We start from the raw sequence: 26777 nt of genomic DNA on the forward strand, positions 1-26777 counted from the left end.
TATGTTGAATGGCCAAGTTGACCACAATTGTAACACTTAATACTAGCAAAGTATGAGTTACTTCTGCCTGATCCTGTGCCCCTATTAGAGCCTCCTTGCTTACCTCTCCCTTTGATATAACCCCCTCTAGGAGTGCTTTCAGTGGCTTGTTTTGTGAGCTTGTTCTCTCCTTGCTTTCTCTGTTCATCACCTTTGCCTTGGTAACCTCCTTTTTGTCCTCTCTGATTTTTTCCCTTGCCTCTGTCTTTAAAGTTGGAATCCCCTTTCTTCTTGTTCTTTTCCTCCACCTTTAGGGCTAGTTGATGGCACCTTTGAATAGTGGTAGGTGCCCACAAACTAAGCTCCTCTTGGATATTCCACTTTAGGCCTCCTAAGTATCTAGCCACCGTTGTTGGCTCCTCTTCTTGCTTCTTGGACCTAAGACACAATCTTTGAAACTCCTCTGTATAGAGCCCACATCCAAATCTTTTTGTTTTAGTGCTTGTCTCCTTTTGTGAAGCTGAATCTCATAGTCCTCTGGTAGGAAATTTTCCCTTAATTTGGTGACCATGGCATTCCAATTGGCTATAGGCTTCTTGCCCATACTAATCCTCTCATCTTGGACATATTTCCACCAAGTTAAGGTTGAGCCTCTGAGTCTTGACTTAGCCACTTTGACCTTTTGTGCCTCTCACACCCCTTCACATTCAAAATGGTTCTCCATCCCGTCTATCCAATCCATCGCTGCATCTATGTCCAACTTTCCACTTAATAGTGGCACACCTTCCAAAGCTTTCCCTCCTAGGGCATTAATAGGTTTCAAGAAAGGCTTTTCATTCAAGATAGGGTCTAGCTCAAGGACAACATCTTCCTCTGCTACCTCTTTACCCTTGTCAATGCTTTCTTCATTCTTCTTCTTGGCTGCATCAGCAACTGCATCCAACTTTATCTTCACTTCTGCTAAGGCATCTTCAAGGACTCTATTCTTCTCCTTTTTCTCATCAACTTCCTTAGCTAGCTCTGCATTAGTCACCGTGTTTGACTCACCCATTGACTCTCCAGTACTTGCAGACATACAAGCATAATCATCTCCTACTCTTCCCCATATCATCCTAGGGAAATGGACAAGCTGAATCAAGTAAGAAGAACATATTGAAGATCATCATAAGAATGCTAGATAACAATAACAAAGCATGGGACAATAAATTAAATTTAGCATTATGGGCGGATCGAATCACAGTAAAGAAGTCTATTGGTTTTTCTCCCTTTAGTTTGGTTTATGGTAAGGAAGCTAGACTTCCCCTGAATAAATTATTGCCACTATACAAATTCATGATGAAGGAACAACTTGAAGATATAGATTTTATAGAGAGGATAAATGCACTTGTAGAATTGGATGAGATTAGAAAGTCGGCACCAGAGCATAATATCAAGAGGCAAAAACGGGTTAAATTCCTCCATGATAGAAAAAGTCAAAGGAAAGATCTTTTAACATCGGAGACTGGGTTCTAAAATGGAATGTTAAAGACCAAGACAAGGGAAAACATGGTAAATTTGATTCCCTATGGTTGGGCCCCTTCATCATATTAGAGTAAGCAGGAGAGTGTTTTCGATAGGATACTGATGGGAATATCCAAGAGTTCCTTGTGCATGACCAATATCTCAAACCCTTTTTCTCTTAAGTAGAATATGATTTATATGTATAATTAGATAGGTGTAATTAGTTTGATGTTCCTTTTTGTTTTGTTTCCCAGAAATAGCTTGATTCTCACCATATTTGCAGGAAATGTGCGTCCCTAGAAGAGCCATTGGTGAAGCCTCCAAATTTTCCTAATCCTTATTAACAAGAGTTTATTTAGAATTTTTTTTCACAATCTAATAAAATAAGGAATCAATAGCCAGCGAAATGGAGATATTTCACTATTTCGCAGATGACACATTAGAGGGGAGCAAAACGATGACTTTCCGCTTTTTTGCAAATGACTTTGCAAAGAACTTGTGAAATCGTCGGCAAGAAGCTTGAGGAGTCCGAATTAGCAAAGATTTGGATAGGAAGGATGTTGATTGCTGTTTCGTGGCATGCAAAATGTTAAGGGATGCGAGACGGCGAAATGACCTTTTTTTATAATATCTTGAAAAGTACAAGCTGAAAATTGGATGCTTAATTAGATATGAAAATTTCGGAGTACAAATCAGTGTCAGACATGTGTGGAATGTTTTCAAAAAGACTTTTAAATTAAATGATGAATTGATGCAAATGTTACATTAACACAAACATGCCGGTTTGATATCATTGTGGAAACTTGAAGCACAAAGGTCAACAATCCTTCATTCTCAAGTCGCATTTTGGTTGCTGAAATTGCAGAAATGGAGTTGCCAATTCAAGAACATCCAATGGGTGAAGTGCCAAAGCTAGTGGTTCAACCAGGTCTCACTCTAGAGCAAGAAAATCAGTTGGATGTCATTTACATGTATGTTGCTACATAGGATTTAAGGACCAGTTACACAAGTTATGCTAGTGATTGTCATGAATTAGAAATGGAGAAGGACAAAGCCAAACTTTAGCTGATACTAGCAAAGTTTTCGTACCTACATGGTAACGACCAACACATAGACAACCTGCTTGATATGCTTCAAGGAATCTGGCCAGTCTAATCATGAAAACTCTAGGGTTATTGTTTGTAGTTTATTTTTGTACATATTTGTGTCTAGTTGCAATTAGTTTTAGTTAGTTATAGATTGAAAAGGTCTGAAGCATTGTCACACCCTTTCATTTTCTATAAGAATGGGTACCAAACCTTATAGAGACATACAAAAATTAAGGTGATAAGCAAGAACTGATGATTTTGCAATTTTTTAAAAAGGTATTGCAACCAAACACTGCTCAAATTGTACCGAATTTTTGAAATTAATACAAAGACTTTGTTTTCGTTTTAGTTATGGGAAATTGATTTCCAAATACTTGCATTCAATAAATTGTCCTCTTCGATTAATGTTGTTGTTGATAGATTGAACTTAATACATACTCTTGATCATCAAAGCTTGCATGCTATGTGTTCTTTGTCTGATTGGTCTTCTTTGGCTGAAATTAAATACAATTAGCCTAGGGTTTTGTATCTGAAGTTCTCTATCCGGTGGTTGATATTAGCGTGCACTATCTCCAAAGAGTTTGTGATAGTAAATTGATATAAGATGGACTCTGCTTGCACAAAATTGGATAAGGAACTAGTCTTGTTCTTTTCATTAATATCTAAGTTACCATATTCGTCCTTGCAACCCCAAATTCGAGAGTTGATTCGCACCATTTTCAAATTCGATGCTAATTCACCTATACTCTGCTAAATTTGATTGTTATACGTTGGAAAGGACCCTGGGCGGCTTTGTGGCGATTCTTTAGCAAATAAGGACAAAAAACATTGAGCCTAGACAGAATTCGTAGCGAATGACCAGCGACTTTGGTCAATGTTGACTTTTCAAATTAATTTATCTTATCCCTGTTGTGTTTCTTTTTTGGTTTTGATTTTGTCTTATAACCTACAGAACGATCCTTGCCAATTGTAGAAGTAGCATAGAATGATATGGAAATTAGACTGATGATGGTTGAGGGCCTCAGTTTTCAGAAAAAAAGAGACCTAATCTACTCGAAAAATATAAAGCCAAAAAGGGATAAAACCATTACATTGCAAGTTATATGCGGCTTTGATATCGTTTATCCCTGCTACGTTTCTTTGTCTAACGTGATTCCCTCCTGTTCGACCCCTATTTGGTACACCTAGATGCCCCTAATGCCATATTTTATTGATATGGATGAATATTTATAACCTAATCTTCAAACTGGATGCATTACACCCGAACAGTCACAATCTTTGCTTGACTAGTTTAGTCAGCAATATGTGACAATTAATATTATATGAATGATATATATAAGTATTGTATTGTAGTTATATTTATCTTAATAAATAACATGGTATATTATGAGTATTGTCATATGTATGATTTGGTTTTATTATAATACTATATTAAGTTTATTAATATTTACTAATGTATAATTAAAATATTAAATTATATATTTTTCAATGATTATTATAATTTATTTGTTTATAAATTATTATTAAATTTTATTTTAGAAAGTGGACATTATGTAATATAATATTATATGATGGTTCATAATTGCAACTCTTAGTATCATATATGGAGTCCAGTTATGACAGTTTGGTGTTTGTAATTTGCATTCTATGGATTACTAGAGCAAAGAGAAATAAATAGAATATGTGAATTATGCTCAAAATGTAGTTAGCCTACATAATATAATTTTTTAAATAAAAAATAATCCTTGTACATACGAACCGGAACCCAAGCCCAAAAAAAATTGAGCAAATGTTGAACTAGAATCTCGAACCTGCAAACAAACCGAAATCCGAATCGGCAACTTAGATTAAAATTGATACACTTTTATAGTTGGTGAAGTTCATTACTATATTTATCTGCATATCACTGCATTTTTCCCATTCACGCTTTTATTTTCAAGCATTCTAAAGCATTCAAGTTCACAGTTTTGATTTATCTTGAGAACCTCTTGCCATCTTTAGACAATTCACTAAGTACTCCATAAGAAATCTGCTCTACAAAGCCTTGAACTAGTCTTGAAGGTTAAGGTATAGGTCCACCCACCTAGGTCTTGCAGAGCCTAAAGTGCAGGAGATTTTGGTCTTTAAGATCATTCTCATTTGTTGGCCAAATTGAGTTGGAGATGGCAGCATTGGATAGGCAAGCTCATAGGATGTCCGACCACCCAATTTGGGCACCAAAACACGGGTAGAAAAGTGGTACAACAATATTTACAACGTTGTGTGCAGAGCCTAAAGTGCAGGGGATTTTGGTCTTTAAGATCATTCTCATTTGTTGGCCAAATTGAGTTGGAGATGCCAGCATTGATAGGCAAGCTCATAGGATGTCCAATCACCCAATTTGGGCACCAAAACACGGGAAGAAAAGTGGTACAACAATATTTACAACATTGTGTTTTGTTAAAATTGACAAAAATATTAAGTATACCAAATGCAGCTCAATATAGCCAAAAATTAGGTTGGCTCAGTCGACTAAATATCTATTAAGTACATGTGTCATTTAATATAAAAAAAAATTGTTTCAAAGCCAATACAAAACTTCTAACAAGATTGAAATTCATAAAAACACTCTAGAGAATAATTTCAAACCATCAGGGCACTGGTGTTTCCTGAATGGAATTACCCAAATGATTATGAGGTTTTTATTTTCTTGATTCCATTTTTTGGTATAGGGTTTTTGTCATAGGGTAGAAAAGATTAAACACTTCCAATTTCAAGAGAAATGAATCTTGATAATATGAATTGGTAACCTTCTTCACTGCTTGACTTCTTATTTATTTATTTTCCTTTTCCCTTCAAAAAATATTTTTGAAAAGTGTAACCCCATTCACAGCAACACTTTTAGCCTCTTAAGTTTTATTTTTTTAGATTATTTCTCTATGGGAAATTAAATAATAGGCAAAGGGTCTCCTTATTACTTACATTTGGAAAGGGGACAATGCCATAATAACCCTATCTTTAGGGCCCTTATCTAAATGTGCCAGCAATATTACCTATATCTACTCCTAGGTTTGGTGATTGTAATTTGAGTTGAACCCATGATTATGGCTTCTTCTTTAAATTTTCCAATTGTAATGTCCCCTTCTCCGCGCTAGCATTAATGGCACCTAGTTGGTCTATCTTTCCATCCAGATAGGCGAACGGCATGTGATTTAGGATGCTAGCCAGTCATAGGAGTTTTGGTTTCAGTTGAGGAGATTTTAAATGAGAAATCCTAAGGTTAAAGTTGCTTTATTTTATTGAGTTGAAATATAAAGTACTTTATTGTTTAGTCACTTTATGACAAAATAACTTAAGTGACTAAAAGACAAAATAGTCTTTTATCCCACATTGCTAAGATGTTTGTTTCTCTCCACACTTCGAGGTTATAAAAGAAAGCTTTTGCATTGGGATTGTCACCATATAATATGATATTGATAAAATACAAACAGGTTGCTTAAATGTGACTGGTTTCTTTTCTCTTAAGGACGAAACCCCTTATGAGAGTATTGGAGACTGGACGTAGCCCCAAAAATCTCTACTAAGTCTATCAGAATCAGGTAAAAATTGTGCGGACTCTTTACTGTATTCAGTAGGTTTACTTCAAAAAGAAAGGGAGTTAGCGTGGAGATACCTGCCTCTCCTTACAATGGTTGGATAGTTGTACGAAGGAGTTCATCTACAAAGTAAATGTGGAAGCTGGTGTCACCACATACAGCAGACGGCAACATTGCAGATTTGAACCATTTCAAAGGATATCAGATGTAATAGTGCAGGTTTGAACGCAGATTATAGGCATTGCAGGTTGTCTTTCCCTCATTGCAGAGTTATAGGAAGCCGGCAAGGGCAGTCAACTAATACCAAGAGGAACTGGGCGTGATACTGGTGCGTTACAGAGATAGCGGGAGTTTGGGCCTCCATCACAAGTACAGCAACGTAGAAACATCACACTACAGACTGATTGGGTAACTACCACAATTGGACTACAATACTCCAAAAGGCTTGGTCACCAGCCGCAGCAGGTGTGCATGACCTTTAATCAGCCACAACCCAGCACTGGTGGACTGTCAAGACTTTCATGTGAACACCAGATGATAACATCTGCACTTGTATGTCTGTCATTTACCTTGATTATATGTTTTGTTATTTGAAGCGTTATTTTAAATGTGTAATGTCATACATTATTAACGTAAAACCTTATGGAATGAAAAGATCGAGAGTGAGTGTAATTTAGTGATTAGATGTATGATTGTAGTACATTGTAAACTCTGAACTCAACGCTTGGAACTACTCATTTATTCTGTATTGTTATGGTTATTTTGTAAGTGCATATTTAATCTTGTTGAGAACCACCTCAGTAAATCATAGTCAGTTATCGATTCATTTGATTAAGACCAGTGGTATATGGGCTGAGATGTACAGTAGTATCAGAGTTTAATACATGGATTACGCGCCAACTGTTTGACAAAATTTCACTAGCTAGAGTTCAACTTCTTTGATCAAACTAAGCAGGGATTATTACACCAGCATATGTTGAACCTGTGATTATGGATTCTTCTTTAGATTTTCCAGCATAAGTTGAATCTGTAGTTGAACCTTGTCCCACTCTATCTTGTCTCAAACTTCCTATGGCGGTCTATTTGTCCAATTAAGAGATCAAGTTTTAAAAATTGATGCCATTGTTAGCAGAACCAAGGTTGAAAACCTTGGTCTCAGCAATATCTTAGCCAATCCAAAAAAAAAAAAAAAACTCACAATCTGCGAAAAAATCGGATACAAATCGACATTTTATTGAACATTTAAAAATATATAATTTCTTAAAATATTCTTAAAAACACACACATATACACCAAATTGGTAGAACATATACTGATTTGAGATATCCACCATATATTAAGCAAAATTTTAACATAAATTCATAACAATTAGAACTCGGCTTATTAACATAGAATCATATACCAAAAAACAAGCATAACGTCTAAATAAAAATAAGTTCAATACATATCAAATCCATGAAACTACAATTTCTCAATACATATTAAATTTTGGTATCAATGAAAACTAGAAGTAGATATCATAGATTGCATCTATGACTAAAGCTCAAAAGAGATTGTTGTTATTAAGTGGTTGGTGTTGAAGTAGTTGCAACATCCTCAAGAGGTGCTTGGATAGGTGCATTAGCAGAAGCCTTTGATGCATGACTAGGCTCACATTCCTCCTCACATGCTGCCACTTCTACATCCCAATCATCTGCTTCCATTTGAAACTCAGGTAGTTTCTCATCAGTCAACAAAGGATACTCATGCACATTTACAGCATCACCATTAGGAGGAGCAATCCAATCTGTTGCATATGGATCGATCTCATCCAAGTCAAGTGCTTCATATGAAGCTTTCCTTTGCGCCTTCTTTTCGTGCAATCAAAGGTTGTCCTACACATAAACCATGTCATTCAAGCACTTCTAAGTCAACCTATTGGGCTTCTTTGTGTCTATGTTCTCAAAAGTACTCCAATCTTGTTCGTAACTAGAAACACTACAGGGCTGCGATAATATTCAGACGACAAGGTGTTGTGGCACTAAAATCGTCCCATCACGTATCTTTGAAGATTAAAAAAGCCATTTATAATGTGGTGATGATTTCAATAAACTTAATGAGTGAAATAAATGGTATAATAAAACTAAACACATGTTCTTGTTTACTTGGTTGTAGGGTGTATCTCCTACATTTGCAATTAGGTGAAGAAAATATTGACCCCTCTTCCCTCTTGTAGCTCTATAACTCGTCAAGTACGAGGTCTCAAAGGTCGAAATCAGCAACCAATCTCTGAATAAATGAGTCCATACCAACTTGAACCTTTGCATTTGCTTTAAAAGTGTTGGAGAAGTAATACTTTGGGTTCAAGTATTAGGCAACAACATGAATCTGTTGGTGGAGTTGTCAGCTTCACCTTTGATTGATTATGTTCCAAATGGGTCTATATTTGGTCTCATTTGACCTATAAAAGTATTGAATGCCATCTTTGGCCCTATTTATGGCCTCATATAGATATCCCGTGGGAGTTTTATCGCCATCAACAATTTGTAGAACCTGTAAAACCCGCATCAACGGTTTTGACACATGGACATAATTTTTGTAACAAAAATCAGTGAATTGCAATATCTATTTTTAAAAAAAATTCATTAATCAAGGTTTGTAAACTTAGATTGATGCTCTTCTCAATTTGCTTGCCAAGCCTAACATCAAACACAACCTTCACAACCTTCTCCATTTCAAGCTTCTTGGCATAAGGATTCTCTAACCTTTTGACACTCAAAACATATGCCTCAAGTCATGCAATGTGGCAAATATGCTTTTGCAACTTGAAAAAAATAATAGCAAAGCATGTAACCTTGCTCGCATGAGATCCTTGGGCAGCACATAGGCTCCAAAATAATGTGGGATACCTCTCCATTAGAAGTCTACCGATTGTCACATACACAACTGCATTATCAGTCACAATGTGGATGACATTACCCACTCCCACTTCCTCTACCACCACATCCAAAATGTTGCACAAATTCTCTGCATTTTTCACTTGATCGAAGGCATCAACTGGTTTTAGAAATACTTATTCTCCCCCTTAAGCAACTAGAAAGTTGATGAGTGTCCTATTCCTACCATTTGTCCACCCATTAGATATGATATTGTAGCCTCTCTGTTTCAAAATTTTTCTTTGATCTTCTACAAGTTGATGAATGTTTTTTATCTTATCCTATAACAATGATCCACTCACCTCATAATGACTTAGTTGCTTGAACCCCTTACCAAACACTATCATTGCAACAACCATCTAATCCCAATATGAACTACATAGAGCATTGAAAGGAATATCATTTTAGTACCAAAATCTTGCAACTGTTATCCTTGTCTTCTAATGCATTTCTTTGTCCATGCAATGCCTTGCAATCCAAGTTGAGTGCTAGGAATGTTACGTGGAACCCAAAAGTCTGATATAAATCCGCTCACATTGTCAGATGATGATCCTTGTACCCGTGGCCCAATGGAAGAAGAAGAAGCCTTTGCACCTGTTTGTGACCCTGTAGAACTAAAATCTCCCATTAGGGCTGCTATGGCATTTACTGTCCTCATTTTTGCTATCTTCTTTTGCTCATATGCATTAAGGCTTGCTATAGCCTCCCTAGTAGCCTCGATGTGATATCATGGCCTCCTATCCTTCCACTATAATATTTTAGCCAACTTATGCCCCTACTCATCAACTTAGGACAATGGTTACGTTTCACATCTCTTTTAGCTCCTGATGTCTCATGTTTCCAAACTTCATCCCTAATTCAGCCACCAACCTTTTTCTATAGATATTGATTGTGTTACCCTATTATTTGTAAGTTTGCAAATGCAAAGATAAATAGTCAGATATGAGATAAGCCTCAGACCAAATATCAGCCAAGTCTATGAGCATAAATTATTAGCTATTGGATAAGTATATGAGTATTGAGTCCAAGGTAACAAAGAATAAAAGTTTATGCAAAATTAAGTACATATTTCTTGTTCCAATCACCATGTTGTCTAATATTTAATTTTAATGCTTCATAATGTGAAATATAATTTGTATTATGTAATAACACGATATCAAATTCCATAGTGAGTATTTTTGGGGTTTGAAATTTGAAGGAAGCTAAAGTTTGTAAGAGAACGGTGAGCAGGTGTAGGATTTTTGAACCAGAGGACATAATGGTAGGGGAGAGAAGTAGGAAGGAGCCGATGGGGGAGGCGGATAATTGGAGGAAAAACTTGAAGGTTTGGCATAAGCTAGAGAAGGGTGGTATTACGAGATTCATAGAAAAACTCCATGGATTCAATAAGGAGATCACTAAGATTATGGTGAAATCATGGAAGGATGGGCGAGTAAAAATTGATGGGGTCACTCATCAAGTTATAGTGGAACTGATTGCCTAGGTCTTGGAGATCCCCTTGGAGGGGATAAACTTCTTTAGAGACAAGAAAATGTCGGCTAATGCTGTCAAAGACTTTGTGAAGGATGAGGATGAAAGGAAGAAACTCGTGAAGACTAAGACATACTATGAAATGGACTCGATTAAAAAGCTTTAGAGGTATGTCTTAAGGGTTATTATCGAATATATATCTCTGGATACTAGGTTCAATAGGGTCAGATCACATCATTTCATTCTGCTAAATCATTAAGGGCATGGCATAAAGATTTCATTTCCTTTTTATCTTTTCACTTCTATGAGCAAGGGTATTGAGGGTTTTAAAAAGAAATCCACTGTAAACCCAACCCCCCATGAGGGTTTGCTCCTTCTGGTCTATGAGTATCTTAAGACTCAGACCAGGGGCAAATTGCTCGATGAAATTGGGAATGTATCTAAGGAAACTGAGAGCTCGGACTTTGAGGAAGTTCAAAGCATTAATTCGGAAGATGAAGACAATACCCCTTCAATAGACAAGAAGCCAAAGGAAGGGGAGAAAATCTCTCCCTCTGCTAGCATCGCTCCTAGCAGAAAGAGCCCTCGGGGCTTAACCCCCCATCCCCCCAAGTCTGAGGAACAGGTGGAGGAGGAGCATAATGCTGAAGAAGAGGATACAAAGTCGGAGGAAGAGATGAAGGGGGAGGACAATGAAAAGGTTGAGGAGGATATGACAATTATGCCGGGGAACCCCAAGAAAAGGAAGGCTGAGGAGGCTTTGTTGCTGGAAAAACCAAATGACCAGCTGCCTGTGAATTCGGGCCTTGTCCCTTCTATTCCTTCGCCACAGGGGAAAATAGAACTATAGGTGGAAGACAATGGAGAGATGGTTTTGAAAGACAGGAGGGGGTCATGGAGAAATTTTAACACAAAAATGACAAAGATAGGGATTGTCAGGGAGACGATGAACCCCCAAGAGATGGAGGATAAAGATGGAAAAGTTCATTTCGATGAACTACTCAACCTGGGTTTGGTTGCAATTTCTGACAATGCGAGAGAATATGGGCTCAATCTGCTCAATAACGCTAAGAACAGCATGATAGATAACTTTAGATCTATCAAGTGGCTGTTTCATGAGATAGATGAGCTCAAGGAGAAAAGAAGCCAAGAGGACGGCCACATGAGAAGCAGGGACCAAGGACACCATGCTGACTAGGAGGATCGAATCTCAAGGGTTGAAAAAAGAGTTATAAGAATGGAAACTGCTAATCAAAACCTGGCTAATCAGGTGATTGCAACTTTGAACACTCTGAATGAGAATATCAATAGTTTGGGTGAATCTTTGAAGGAAGCTGGATTTGGCGGAGAAAAAGAAAATAAGACCAATATGGACTTTGGGCAAGTCGAGGGAGAAACGAAAGAGACCAGAGGATCGGCGAATGATCTGAACCAGGACCAGGTGGGCGTGGACAACCGGAAGGCCAATGAAGCTACAGAGACTCTGTAGGTTCTAGATAGGGAGAACTAATAGTTACAGTTTTCATTTTTTGTTTCATCCTTATCTAGTGCTACTGGCTTTAGTTTCCAGGCCGCGGGCCTGTCTTTTTTTGGCTTTTTATAAGCAAAAACATAGTAGCTGGACTTTACTTTTATTTCTATTTCAGTTATATTGTAAAAACTTTTGGGTTTCAAGATCCCTATAAAACCTGTTTTACTTAATCAAAAACACGATATCAAATTATATTGTTATAAACTTAAGTGTTAAATTGTTGCTCCCTAATGTTTGTGGTTGCACAATTTAACATAAATCTTAAATTGTCCAGAAACATGAAGTCAATTATAACTTAAATTTTAAATCAACAATAAGCCTCTGCATGTATAAATTACATTATAACTTAAACTATATTGTTAAAAACTTAAATCTTAAATTGCTACAGAATTGTAAACCCAAAAGTATAAGTTATACATAAAAGCTCATGCTTCATATACACTGAGTTTGTTGATGGTAGTCCATACCTTGTTGCAGAGCCTCCCACCATGGCAACAAAAAGTAAATGAAATACATTATAGAGATGGCAAACTAAGAAAGTGATAAGACACCACTGTAATGACAATGATAGGAAAAACTCTGCTATCTACTATAATATGTGTAAAATAAATAAATAAATCAGTTTATGCTAACAATGCTTTTTCAAAATCTTCCGAAGTTTTGAAGAAAATCATTCCGAGAATTATTTATCTAAACAGTGAATAAATCATGTTTTTAAATTGAGATTTTGATTGAGAAACTAATGCATGGTCTAATAAAAAATCTAAAATTTGATACCAAAATGATCAAAGGCTTCATTACAGAATGTCAAAAGCTGATATCATTGATACATTGAAATATGAAATTGGAGACGTTTTTCTGTAGCTATATGCTTACTGAGGCTATCAGGCATCTGCTGAAGGAACTGCACCCTTAGATCATACCCACTGGAAACTTTGGACTCGGAATCCAAATTTTGCTTGGGTGAATGGTTGTGCACTCCTTGGTAACTTATCAGTACAAACTCTGAATCATCACAGCAGCAAAGGGTGTGAAACTTTACACTCACTGATTGGATTTTCCTGCAATTTATAAAGCTTTCATCATATATTCCAAGTGCCTCTGCTAATCTGTGAAATTCTGTGCTGTCCTGAGTGTCGGCACATTGAAGATGAAACTGTGAATGCCGTCTGTAAATGGGCACAAAAAAATGACCCCAAATAACACGTTTTTGTCACTAATATAACAGCTAAAACCAACTTGGTCACCAATATAATTGCAGATATATCGCAATTTTTTGAAACTAAATTGTCCTGGGACACAGTAAATAGCGCTGCTATATCATTGGCGATAATATCATTTGCCATCCTGAAGTGCAGTATATCACGCTATATTTTCAACTATGGGCAGAAGCATAAACTTATTTTTTCCGCTGAGATTTTTCACATCTCGGTTTTCTTTTACTAGCCTGCATAGCTTAATCTTTAACTGATTGATAATCTTTTCTTTTGGAATAGCTTTGTGTTCCTTATTTTGGAAATTTTTCTTAGTCTTGTGAAAGGATCTGTCACTAGCGTATAAGTAGATGGGTTCTTGAAGCATGATCTAGAGAGCTAAACTTGTAACTCCTAATAACTATTTCAGGCAAGTAAAAAGATAGCAGATGCGAAGCTTGCTAGAGATTTCCAGGCTGTACTGAGAGACTTTCAGAAAGCTCAGCAACTTGCTGCTGAGTGCGAGACGACTTATCCAGCAGTTCCCCAACCTGCCGAATCTAGGTATTGATTAGCATTAGCTTCTTCAAATGTTTAATGTGTTTTAAACCTTCACTTGTGCATCTTGAAAAGTATTATTTCACCATGAGGTGTGGTTTTTAAGGAAGCTTTCAGTGTGACAATATCTGTTTTTATTATGCCTTATATATGCATGTTAAGCATGCTTCTGGATCGTTTCTTCTATCTGTTTATTTCTTCTTCTTGAGAAGCATTTCTGATAATTGATTTACAGCTCCACTGAGACTGATTTTAATACGCAAGTTGATCAGGAGCGGCAGAATCTCCTTCAAGTACAGAGGAGGTAACTAAGTTTGTAATGAAATCCCTTTTCTTTCCTCCTAATTTAAAAATATTTATGAACTTGGAATTTAACATATTTCAGAATATGCATATTCAACATACAGAGAGAGAGAGAGAGAGAGAGAGAGATTGCTATATGATTACTTTTGATGCCTTGCTTCCATGGAATTTTTTATTTGATAGGTTTGTCTATTATTTATTGGTTATGCACCAACATGTGGCATGTAATTACTATTTATTTTTTGCCTCTACGGAAATTTCCATTTGACAAGAATAGAGTCCGATACATACTGATTCATTATCTGTCATCATTCATTTTGATAGTTTACAGAATATGCCTTTCACCTCTCATATCTAGGAGGATTTCTTTATTGGAGAAATTTTTGGATGAAGCTCATCACAATTTAGATGGATGGTTGTCCTATCTTAGCCTTCTTCTCTCCTATATATTGTTGAGTACCCTTTTGTATGTTTGCCTCTTATTGATTAGTATTTACTATTATTCAACAGATGAGTAAATTGCCATTGCAGTTGCAGTTTTTTTCAAGTTGTCAGGCTTATTAATGCAGATGAGTATTTGCATGTGCATTGATTTTTAAACTAAGCATTCAATTGCTTTTTAACCCCTAATTTTCTATTAAAGGTATAAGAACAGAAGAAGTAGAATGCATCTACATCCAGGCTTATAGCTTCGAGCTCACCAAAATACATTAAGGCATATAGCCACTTTACAAAGCATAAAGGACTTACTTTCCAGGACCAAATTGACTAGTAGCATCAAGAATGCCAATATAGTTCCAATGAAATTCTTTATCAATACCGCATCACAAAATGTCGTTCCATTTGCATCTAACCATCATATCAATCATCTCTCAATCACTTGTCTAACACACCTCTTTGCATCCAAAAACTTGATCTTAGATGTATGATCATAATCTCAAAAGTATAACTCTGTCAGCCCAAAAGTGAAATGGTGAAATGTGTAGAACATCCTGCCAAAACTTGATCAAAACATCACACAATAGCTTGCTATGCAAATGTAGGATCCTTCAATGTCGGCTTCATCATAAACAATCATCAATTAGAAACTTTATATTGGATTCCAAAGTTTTTTGAACGATCTTAACAAAATTTTCCTATTCTATCAAAATACTGTCAAACTGATATTCAACAGAGAATATCTCACTCATCCTATAACATCCTAACTCTTGTGGTTTTTCTCATTACCAAGATGATCTTTCTGATTGTATACCACTCTGCTTACTGGACATAGTCATTTGCTTGAATCAAATCCTTTAGTAACCATACAAACTAATAGGTGGCCAAGAGTGATGAATGCAGTTGTCATCAATGACAACTTAGCATGCATTAATAAGTAACTCTTGCCAACAAAAGTGTCCAAAAAGTGTGTTGGTTCCCAAAACTGCAGATTGGAATCCTACAAGCCTTGCCTGCTTGATGCTGGGATATCCAACTGGTTATGGCCAACTTAACGGATTTGATCGATGCGATCCGAATCCCCTGCGCTTCTGGCTTTGCAAAACCAAGGCAGGTGTACCTAATCCTAAACAAAACACTTAAGCCAAGAATGCTTATAGCAGATTGATTAGAACGCGAATATAATGAAAGCTTTCAAAATGGCAAGAATTATAGAAAAATGTTAAACTTGAAAATTATGAATTAATAAATAAATGTGATAATGTTTTAAATAAAAAATGAACACAACAAATGAAAATATTAATTCCTTAATAGATAGAAATGAAACAGTTGCCAGCATATGGATTATGAATCAAGAGTAATATAAAGACCAGTGCTTAATTAAATGGGCAATCAGAGTCAATATTATAAGTCGAAACGTACAACTTCATAAAGTTCAATGTACTTAAACTATAAACAATTTCAACAATTCAGACGCAATGGATCAATTATATGAACGCAATTATAAACTAGTCTAGGATGCACTTTAACTCCTGTGATATGGAGACAAACTAGACATAAATACGGAAACAATTAAATAGTTCACAATATCTATGTTTATCAAGTTTAAAATGCAATAATGACCGAGTCCACTTATACGAATATTAAAATGTTTATAGAAATTAATAAAAATATTTATAAAGGACAACTTAATAATATTTTAAACCCTAATGCAAATAAATAAAATAGATACGCTTACAGATTGTGCCGAAAATAAAAATTGCACATAAAGACACTCCTTACGAATGATCCATCTACAAATCTATCCGGACCGCATAAAATTCACCCAATAATTCAAATCCATGAGCTTTGTTCAATCGCTCATTCCTTTACCAATGAAAGGATAAAATATATCAGAGAGCATATATATAACTTGAATATGTAAAAATTTGTCAGACTATGAATTGTCCCTCATTTGGTTTTACATGTTATATTTATAGAGGATCAAAAGGCATTGGTTGCTTTCCCAAACTTTGCACCTCTTCATAAAGAAAACTAACCAATATTTAATACTTGTATGATTTTAATTATATTGAAATATGACCGATGGTTCAATCATTTCTGTGGCTTATAAAATCGGATGCCATCTCCTCCACTCCCGTGGACACCTCTCTGTGCAACTTCTATCCACCAACATGCTTAACAACTTCCTCTACAAAGCAATTCATGGGCTATACTCTGCAGTACCCAATCACTTAATCCGCGTGGACCTTTCCTTCATTGCACACCACTCAAACTCTCGATTCCCTCATCCTTTTGTGTGTATCTTGCAAGTGGTTTTTCATCGTGCTTGATCGAACTTATGATACATATCCCAAACCTGCAAACAAATACAAAATATTAATATAAATTTATTAATGATCGGTAATATTCAACACAAAAATTCATGCTTCAGTGGTTCTGGTCTCTATGATTGAGCATATTGTATTGGGCTCTTTCAAATTTTAATCGCAGTTTGTGTTTTCTGAAAGTTGTTACTTCTGCATAGACCACCAAATTCTGGGCGCCATTCACTGGAAATTCAAGCTTATATCGTCTAGAGACAGGAGCACTTGATTTTCCTCAAACAATCAATCTCTAGTTTCAACGTTGTTCCAATTGGCTATAACACGAAGCCCAATCGAATATGTGCAAGGGATAGAAATTCACAGCATTACCATGTATGCAAGTTTGGAGCAATTCCTTGGTGGCTTTGCCAAGAGTGGTTCCGTTATGCAATCACCGTTCATTGTAATTGTCTCAGGCTACTGTTATCACTGGTTATTTGAGGCACTCTTTATTTATTGGTTTCAACCAATGAGCATATACAATGGGCAATAATATCTCTCAGACAACTACTCTGCTAAGTGATCTCCAACTCCCAACGACACCATTTTTCAAGGAATTGATTGCCGTTAATATATGCTGCACCTGAAACTTCTCTTCACACGTATATGATTTCTACAGTTTTAACTACTCCATCAAGGTTCATATGCACATGCCTTCATTTGACTCTTGGCATGAATATGTTCTTCATTGGAACTCCACAGGTGGTCTCTGCTATATTCCAGCAACCTGAACGCATCTTCCTCTTTGGTCACAGACAGCTTGTATCTTATGCAAATCTCTATCTCAGCATTTGCAATAATCCCTGCATCTTTAATGGTTCCTGAGCTAGCCATAATACAGTTACTTCCGTAAACATACTTGATACTTAAATCTGGGTGCTTCGATATTTATTGTAGTCACTGCCTTTTACTCAATTGGAGCTTGGTATTGCTGGAAAAAATCATCTTTGATATAATCTGTGGTTATGCTATCTAGTTGTACATCATCGGTTTTATGTTTTGAAAATAGAGATGCATATTCTGAATTCCTCTATACAGATCCCTGCTGCATCCATATATTATTATCTTATAGTTTTGAAGGCAACGAAATAAGATTCGATACTTGTGTGTTTGAGATATGAGTTGCTTTGAAATATAGCTGCCATGGTGAACTGCTCATAGATTATTGTTGTTGTATCATGTGCATCACTCACAACAGTGTATGTACAGAATACGCTGGATCGAACCAACATCATCCCTGAAGAGATAATTTGCACATTATTCTATTCTCAACATTCAGTTTGGTAGTCAAAAAATCTCCACGAACTGCCCTCTGCAAAGTCTGCTAATGAGGATGCTGTAGGTGACGACATTAGGTATATGGCCTCTGACTGACAACATCTTTAACCTTTGCCATTTTGTTTGCACAGCTGACAAATCAGTAGGTTGTGAGTTACAGTTTTAGGAAAATTACCTTGGCATTTTATCTCTTCCCTTAATTTGGAAGCCACCTGTACCTGACTCTGCATACTTGAAAACACTTTACCATAGCAGCAGCCCTATCTATCTTGGCATCCTTGCAAACATTTGCTTGAATCTATCTTAATGTTTTGAATTTTGAATTTGAATGCTTGCAGATTTGACTGTCATTGTCTCAAACCTGTCTTTTATTCCATATGAGCAGAATGCTGCTTTTCTGATTTGTCTACTTATGGTGCCCTCTTGATTTTAGACTCATACAACCGGTAATGCCAAAAAGGCATATGCTCACTTGAGCAGTTGAAAAGATACGCATTTTAGCGCCCCTGCTGATTAGGTTGTTGACTGTGTATGTATTTCACATCTTTGCCTTCGAGATCTATGATTATATGGATTTTTTTTTAATCTCTAACACCATAAATGGAGCCCTGGATTTTTCCCGAAAAATAGGATTCCATCAAAGGGGCCTTCGAGATCTATGATTATATGGATTTTTTTTCAATCTCTAACACCATAAATGGAGCCCTGATTTTTCCCGAAAAATAGGGTTCCATCAAAGTGTACTAATTTGTCTTCGAGGATCTTACCTGTTGCCACATATTGCCACATTATCGATATGATTTGCAAAACATTATCAATTGCTGTCTCCAGTATTAGATATAACATAATGTCTACTTTTATGCTTTGGCTTCACAACATCTAACTCTGATTTTTGTCATTACCAAGATGATCTTTCTGACTGTATACTGCTCTGCTTACTAGACATACTTATTTGCTTGAATCAAATCCTTTGGTAACCATACAAACTAATAGGTGGCCAAGAGTGATGAATGCAGTTGTCATCAATGACAACTTAACATGCATTAATAAGTAACTCTTGCCAACAAGAGTGTCCAAAAAAGTGTACTAATTTGTCTTCAAGGATCTTACCCTTTGCCACATACTGCCACATTATTGATATGATTTGCAAAATATTATCAATTGCCATCTCCATTATTAGATATAGCATAATGTCTACTTTTATGCTTTGGCTTCACAACATCTAACTCCGTGATTTTTGTCATCACCAAGATGATCTTTCTGACTGTATACCACTCTGCTTACTGGACATAGTCAGTTGCTTGAATCAAATCCTTTGGTAACCATACAAACTAATAGTTGGCCAAGAGTGATGAATGCAGTTGTTATCAATGACAACGTAGCATGCATTAATAAGTAACTCTTGCCAACAAAAGTGTACTAATTTGTCTTAGAGGATCTTACCCATTGCCACATACTGCCACATTATCGATATGATTTTCAAAACATTATCAATTGCCATCTCCATTACAACTTGCTTTAAAATTAGCACCAAATTTTCAATAGTCTTCACCTTTTTGGAGGCATGCATGGATTTCCAAAACACATCATCCTTGCAAGAAACCAAAAAATTGATGGTGCATTTTTGCCATTTGTCCATCCATTTGAAAGACTGGTGCAGCCACATTATTTCCATTGTATTTTTTGCTCTTCCACCATTTCTTTTGCCCTTGAAACTACATTTGTGAGCAACATACAAGTATGAAGTAAATATTAACGTAAAGTACATAATTTTGATTAAAAAATAACTTAAATTCAACAAATATTAGTGATTACTCTAAATAAAAAAAGAACATAAATTTAGTCCCTCAATAAATCAAAACTCAACATAAGTTATTAAGATTCAATACTATAAGTAAGAAGTTAAAACAGTTAAAAACTAAAACAAGTGAACTAACATCCCATTCAAGTTTGCATGAGAAGGCACCTTGTAGCCTTTTCCTGCCACGATCATTGCGATAACAAAATTCAGCCGGTGTAAATTTTTTGCAACATTGAAAGAGATGTTGTTGAAGTACCAGAAATCAGCACAAGCAGTGTCTGCTTGCTAATGCACCACACTGTTTCATCTAGTTCCCTTTGATGATGGTTGTGTTCTAGGTGTGTTTCTTTGTACAAAAAATCTATTTACAGACTGTGATTGTAGCACTGATGGTGGATGATTGTTGTGCGCTAGGTGTGTTTCCTTGTACAAAAAATCTATTTACAGGCTGCAATTGTAGCACTGATGGTGGTGCTCTACTAGAAGTAGCAGAAGTTGTGGCTGAAAGGGTGTTGTATTTGCAGATATATGGGCCACGAAGAGAGCCCACTATGCTTTCAAGTGTTGCTTCTTCAAGGTTGATTATAACACCTTGAGATTCAGCTATGCATACTCTCATGGCTAGTTTTGCCCTTTCGCATTGCAAGTTTTCCTCTTTTTGGGTGGTGAGCAAGGCATTTATTTCTCTTTTTTATTTCTTCTATGGTGTTGTCGCAAACCCTCGTATCGTGTTTCATGATGCATGTAAGGTGGTATTTCAAGCCATGTATGCCTCCACTAATTATTTTTTCACACTTGATGCAAATTACAGAATTAACTTTGGGTCCTCCAAAGGCATACTTCCAAGCTTTATCTTTAGCCCCTTCAGGACGCATGCCTACATATCCAAATAGGCATGTGTTATTGAGACATTTACAAACCCTAAAGCTGACCTAGTTTTGGAAGAATCTCTATTAGCCATTTCAATAAAATTTCAACCTATGCATATAAATTGAAACAACAAATTAATATTTTAATAAAAAATAGCAATTAGATTAAATTAGTTTAAATAAAGAAGCAATAAACAATTGTGGGTTTGAAATTTTTAGGAAAAGATGAGATTCATGAGAAAACAGTGAAAATTTCTGGAAAAAATGTTAAACAATGGTGTTAAATCTTGTTCATTACACTCTAAAACAATTTAGATTACATAGGAAATGTCATGATAGATCTATAAGCCTAGATGCAATAAAGAGGAGATAAAATAGTTTTTAAAAAAATAGAAAAAGAAAAACAATTCTGAAAACTTACCTGAGAATCTGATTTTGCTTCAAATCCGTTTCAATCCACTCCAAATTGACCGGAATCCTTGCAAATCACTTTGCAATACCTTGGGAGGTACGTTTTTTGCTTGGACAGAAAAATACGATTCACAAATTGCAGAATGACCTTACATTTTGAATGCAGAATGACCTTTTGTTTTGACTTCAAAACCTATTACAGATTTGTGGCCAGTAAATACACACAGAATTGCTGATAAATCAATGATAAGTTGCAGAAAAAATGGCACTTTTTTGAACTTCTTGGTGCAAAGTTTCAGCGAGTAAATGTGGTGATTAATTGGCAGTAAAATTTATTGCGATAAGTTTTAAAATACCTATTTTTCGGTGATTATTGCATCTATGATTTTTCCTATTTGTAACCACAATGGCTTCCCCACGAGTGCTTAAGCTATGGAAGAGTATAATGCTCCTATAATTCAATCCTAGCCAAGTATCTCTTGCCCTAATTCTTTCATTTATGAAAGTCTTATTTCTCATTTGTATGCTTCTTACTTTGTTTGCATATTAATTACTTTATTATAATATTATTCTGCATTTAGCCCTTGGCGTAACAATTCTTTACCTTAGTGAAATCCATTTATCCCCTAGCTTAGCCTTACTTTACATTGATGTCCAGGTCACATCCTATTTGAATTGTTATTGTTAGAGATGGGCCTTCTACATTTTGTCTACCTTTTATCTATATAAAAGTTGTTATTATCACAGACCATCTTTACTGTAGGTAGAATTTACCTGACCTATATTTCATGAGCAATGGCCTTGGAGGAACCCATCTTTCATGATTCATGATATGTCCACTTGATACTCTCACATAATTTGAAGTAGAAAGTTCTCAAGTGGTCACTAAACACAATGATTGAATTATTTGGGACATCTCCATGATTGAGCCTTGGTTGATGTATAAAATAACTCTAGTGCCAGGTCACCTATTTTTCATATTTCATGTCCTTGTTATGCTATAGGCATTTTTATCTGAAATGAATTACCTACATTTTTTCACTGACAGTGTACAACCTTGGAAAAGGGATGAAGATGATGAGAATGATCTCAATCATTCATAGTTTTATGGATTTGTTCGCCACATCACCACTTTGAATGGGTTTGTGTTTTTTTGGTGATCCATTTTTCAAGTGGCTCTGTTATTTGATGCCATTTACAATTGGCCCCTATTTGCCTCCAATCTTTCTAATCAGAATGGTGCAAGCATTATCTACATTATTGTTAGAAGGATCCATTATTAAGTGGGAGGCTCTGAAAGGTTGCCATTCATTAACAGAGCACATTGTATCATCCCAAATATGATCTGCATGATTAGAGATTTTGGCGTACAAGCCCACCCAAAATCCATAGTCAGAAAATTCCACCAGTGTGTCATTGTTCACTGCTTTACTCCAAAAGTGCCAACTTAAAACATAACGTCACAAAATCATTCTTGCCAAATGACAGAAAGAGACATGGAGAGGGCAAGAAACAGTAGTTTTAAACAAGAGAACGAAATTTAGATAGAATAAGAGAAGAAATTTACCATGTGTTAATGCAAACTAGCTACTTTGCATGGGCAATGAAAGTGCGATTACCATGGTGAATGACTAATCATGCACAAATCTCCTTAGTAGAAACATATCCACTACCAAGACAAAATGGTGAATTCATTTTTTCGAAAATAGGCAATGAACTATCAAATTAAACTCACTTATTTCATTTTCAAAATTCTGCACAATTTAGAACACTATTAAGACATATTAGGGATTGAAATTGGCTACTCTTGAATACTAAAATAGAGGAACACATACGTAGTTGATTATAACTTTAAAAAATGTTACTTTCAGTTAAAATATTGTAATATACCACTTTCAAAGAGACAGGAATAACATAAGCATCAGGAACGTATCCTTGTTTGTTATGATAATAATTATAGTTCTATTATAGGCAAGAGCCTGCAACACAATGGTAAACTGTGGGCCTTTCATTCGGGAGGTCTTGGGTTCGAGTCTACTCAAGCTTAACACATGATAATAATTAATCTCAACAAATAATAGTAAATAAATAATAAATAACCTAGGTCTCAGCCCATTACTTATTAAAAAAAGAAATAATAGTTCTATGTAATTTTAATGATAATTATAATTATAGAAGATATTTATGTAATACTCGTGGATTTCACACTAAGTATAACATGAATATATAGATGGAGATAGGAAAAATAGAATCTCTCATTTCCTTCATCTTTATAAATGCAAAGATTTTTTAAAGTGTATAAATATATAGTTACATATATAAAGATAAGACTATAAATAAAGCTGTAATGAAATCTTAAGTGTATTAATACATCAAACAAAATGTATAATATTTTTAAAAATATTTAATAAATAAGTACATTTAAATTTTCCCTCTTTATTAAGTGGATAACTAGTTCTTCCCCTCTTCTTATCCCCCTTTATTTTTATCTCTCCATCTTCCTCTCCTTGTCTATCCATCACTCTCTTCCTATACCTTTGTGTCTCTTTACCTTTTCTATCTCCATTTTTCCATATTTCATTTTCTACCTCTATCTATATGTTATCATCACTCCATCTCTGTCTACCCTTATATCTCTTTCTACCTCTCTATCTTTATATCTCTTCCTATCTCATCTTTATATCTCTCCATGACATTGTTTCCCTCTCTATATTTATCTCTTCCATCTCTATTTACTCTGTGTTTTTCTTTCCCTTTTCTCTCCATCTCCATCTCCTTACCCCTCTCTCTTACACTTCCCCTCCTCTCCTATCTAACATCATTTACTAAATGACATATATCAATATCTATATCTTCTTACCCCTTCCCACTTATATCTCTCCCTCCCTAATATCATTTACTAAATGGCATATACTAAATGACCTTATGCACCTCACAAATTTATGTAAAAAACAATAATTTATTTCCTAATTGACCTTCTAGTCCTCTTTGACGTACTCATTACACACCAAGGTGCAATTGCTAGTATATTTCTAAATTGAGCTTCATATTATGTCTGTGATTATCAGTCTATGAGATATTATAGAATCAATGAATTGCTATTATGCATTTTAGAGTTTCGGCGTCTTGGTTTTTTGAATGTTTATGGTACATCTGATTTATTTGTAACATGAAAATTCTAATATCAATTTGATGTATTATTTTAATGCCCACTCCTCTGCATCCCTAACACCCATCCCATCATCCTGCACCTCCCCTCCCTGAAACTCAATGAAAAGCAGCCTATTACAGATACCAGTTTTGTGGATAGGGACCCTATTCCCTATTGCCTCTGTCTGCATTTCCGTCATATGCGATTAAGATGAATCAATCCACAGAAGAGAACCTATGCCTTAAAACAAAGGATGTTTTTCCTTTTGATTTAGATTTTTCTCAGATGGTGGCACTCAATAAAGCTTAGCTGTTAATATTTACATCGTAACAGAGACTAATAGGAAACATAGAAACCCTTGATAATTGAGGTAGGCTATCTTAACTATCCTTGCCTATTATGGAAGATGCGTTCATTATGGCTGCTGTTCTGTTACCTCTTTACTTAATTTTGTAAATTTATTGTTCCATGGTGTAATATTATTATTAATTATGCTGACATAAAAAGATAAACTGAAAAGGACATCGTATGCAGCTAACTACAATCTTTTAATGTGAGATATATGTGCATTGTTTGTTTTGAAGCATTAGCCGCCTCTGTTGTTCGCTGATTATATGCTTCAGTCATTTTTTTAACAGTTTACTTTGCAGGCAAGAGTTTTTCCAATTAGAAAATGAAGTGGTCTTCAATGAAGCTATCATTGAAGAAAGAGATCAAGGAATCAAGGAGATTCAGGATCAAATTGTAGAAGTCAATGAAATTTTTAAGGATCTTGCTGTTCTGGTTAATGAACAAGGCGTGATGATTGGTAAGAGACTTGGTTGCTGCGGTCCATTTTTTGGTCATTTCTGGTTTCTATACTGGTTGTCACGCTGATTGGATTTTTATGTAGATGACATTGGTGGTCATATTGAAAGTTCAAATGCTGCGACTGTACAAGCTAAAAGTCACCTTGTTAAAGCATCTAAAAGTCAGAAGTCCAACAGAAAATGCCTGGTTTGTACAAAATTTTAGGCATTTCCCTTATTTTTGTAGGTTCTTCTTTATAGAGTTAAACAAATATTAACTCAACGGTTTTACTTTCTAATTTGGAATTTTATATTTACAATTTATATATGGTGACCATGCAGAGTTGCTGGGTGCCGCTTGTAATCTTAGGTGTGGTGGTGGTGATTGTGGTCATAATCCTACTCGTATAAATGGTTATCTCTTAGCTCAAGCAAATTGTATTTCGTTGTGCATGGAAAACCACTGAGTAACTTAGAGAGTCTGGAATTCGGTTCATATCTCATCTTAGTATGCAGTCTTTTCATGTTTTGCGAGAAAGAAACACAATTTGTTGGTTCCAAAGCTTGTGTACAGACATCTATTCCTGCTCTGCCACAAAAACTTGTATGAATTTTCAAGGTTTCGGTAGATATCTTCATTTGATTATTTTTGTAGTTGATCTGATCTCAAGATTTGGTGTCTGTGTATTTATTTCTTGTTATGCCTTCTTGATGTAAAAAAAACATTTCTTTATGTTTTTTTGTCAATGACTTCAGAGAATGAGTATTTCCTATCCCATTGGATTGTATGTTGCAGATTACTTATTTAAAAAATTTACCATAGAACTTTGTGGTTCTCATGGAAAGAGATTACTTCTTGTTTTTATAATGCACGGTGAACAAAATGGAAATATATTTATAATATCCCGAGGAGCTGAATTCACTCTTGTATGACCTACTAAATTCACTGGTATTGTTGCATGAATTATTTTGTTTTGATGCCATGGGACCTCGTGACCTATCATATTACTATCTTGTTGAAATTGTGTAGATATAGTTTATAATCTTTGCTCATTTCTCTTGCCTATTATTTGCAATCTACTATTAATATGCATCTTCAATATATGAGACTAAAAATGCGTTGCTTAGAGAATGATATAAAGTACAAAACGTTAATAGCCCAAAAAATGAAGAGCGAACGATGGCAAGTTGTTGTGGTGCGAAGCAATCTCAAATTGCCGAGATTCTTGAATATAAAAATAGCAAATACCATTCCTCTGTATTTTTCAATGGTTTCCCATTACCAAAATGCCTAATAATAGCTTTAGGAATCCGTGGTAAGATTGAGTGAAAGATACAAAAATGTGAAAAGACAGTACTTCTCACTATACATATGAACATCTACTTTTAAGTGCATATGAGCATGCACTATGTCTGTCTGTGAATATGTATTCATGCAACTCCTAAATTGTTAATGGGTAAATCGTAGCCAGCAAAATGTCAAACTTGTTTCAATCCCCTCCCTCAGACTGGACTACAACCCAACCACGAGGACATTCATGACAGATACGCTCTCCTCTAATT

General features: G+C 35.5%; 1 protein-coding gene across 1 annotated transcript in view; it reads left to right on the forward strand.

Moving 5' to 3' along the window:
* LOC149530400 (syntaxin-22-like) overlaps positions 1–25990 on the forward strand; it is a 62986-nt gene extending 36996 nt beyond the window's left edge. The window contains exons 3-7 of the mRNA XM_089808798.1: positions 13682–13815; positions 14045–14113; positions 25077–25234; positions 25319–25422; positions 25557–25990. Coding sequence (XP_089664924.1) covers positions 13682–13815; positions 14045–14113; positions 25077–25234; positions 25319–25422; positions 25557–25625 — 534 coding nt within the window. The 3' untranslated portion in view covers positions 25626–25990. The remainder of the gene's footprint in view (positions 1–13681; positions 13816–14044; positions 14114–25076; positions 25235–25318; positions 25423–25556) is intronic.
* Positions 25991–26777: the final 787 nt, after the last annotated feature.

Source organism: Cupressus sempervirens, chromosome 11 (assembly GCF_028749045.1).
Source record: "Cupressus sempervirens isolate cs-2001-9-10 chromosome 11, ASM2874904v1, whole genome shotgun sequence".
In the NCBI taxonomy this organism is placed as follows: domain Eukaryota; kingdom Viridiplantae; phylum Streptophyta; class Pinopsida; order Cupressales; family Cupressaceae; genus Cupressus; species Cupressus sempervirens.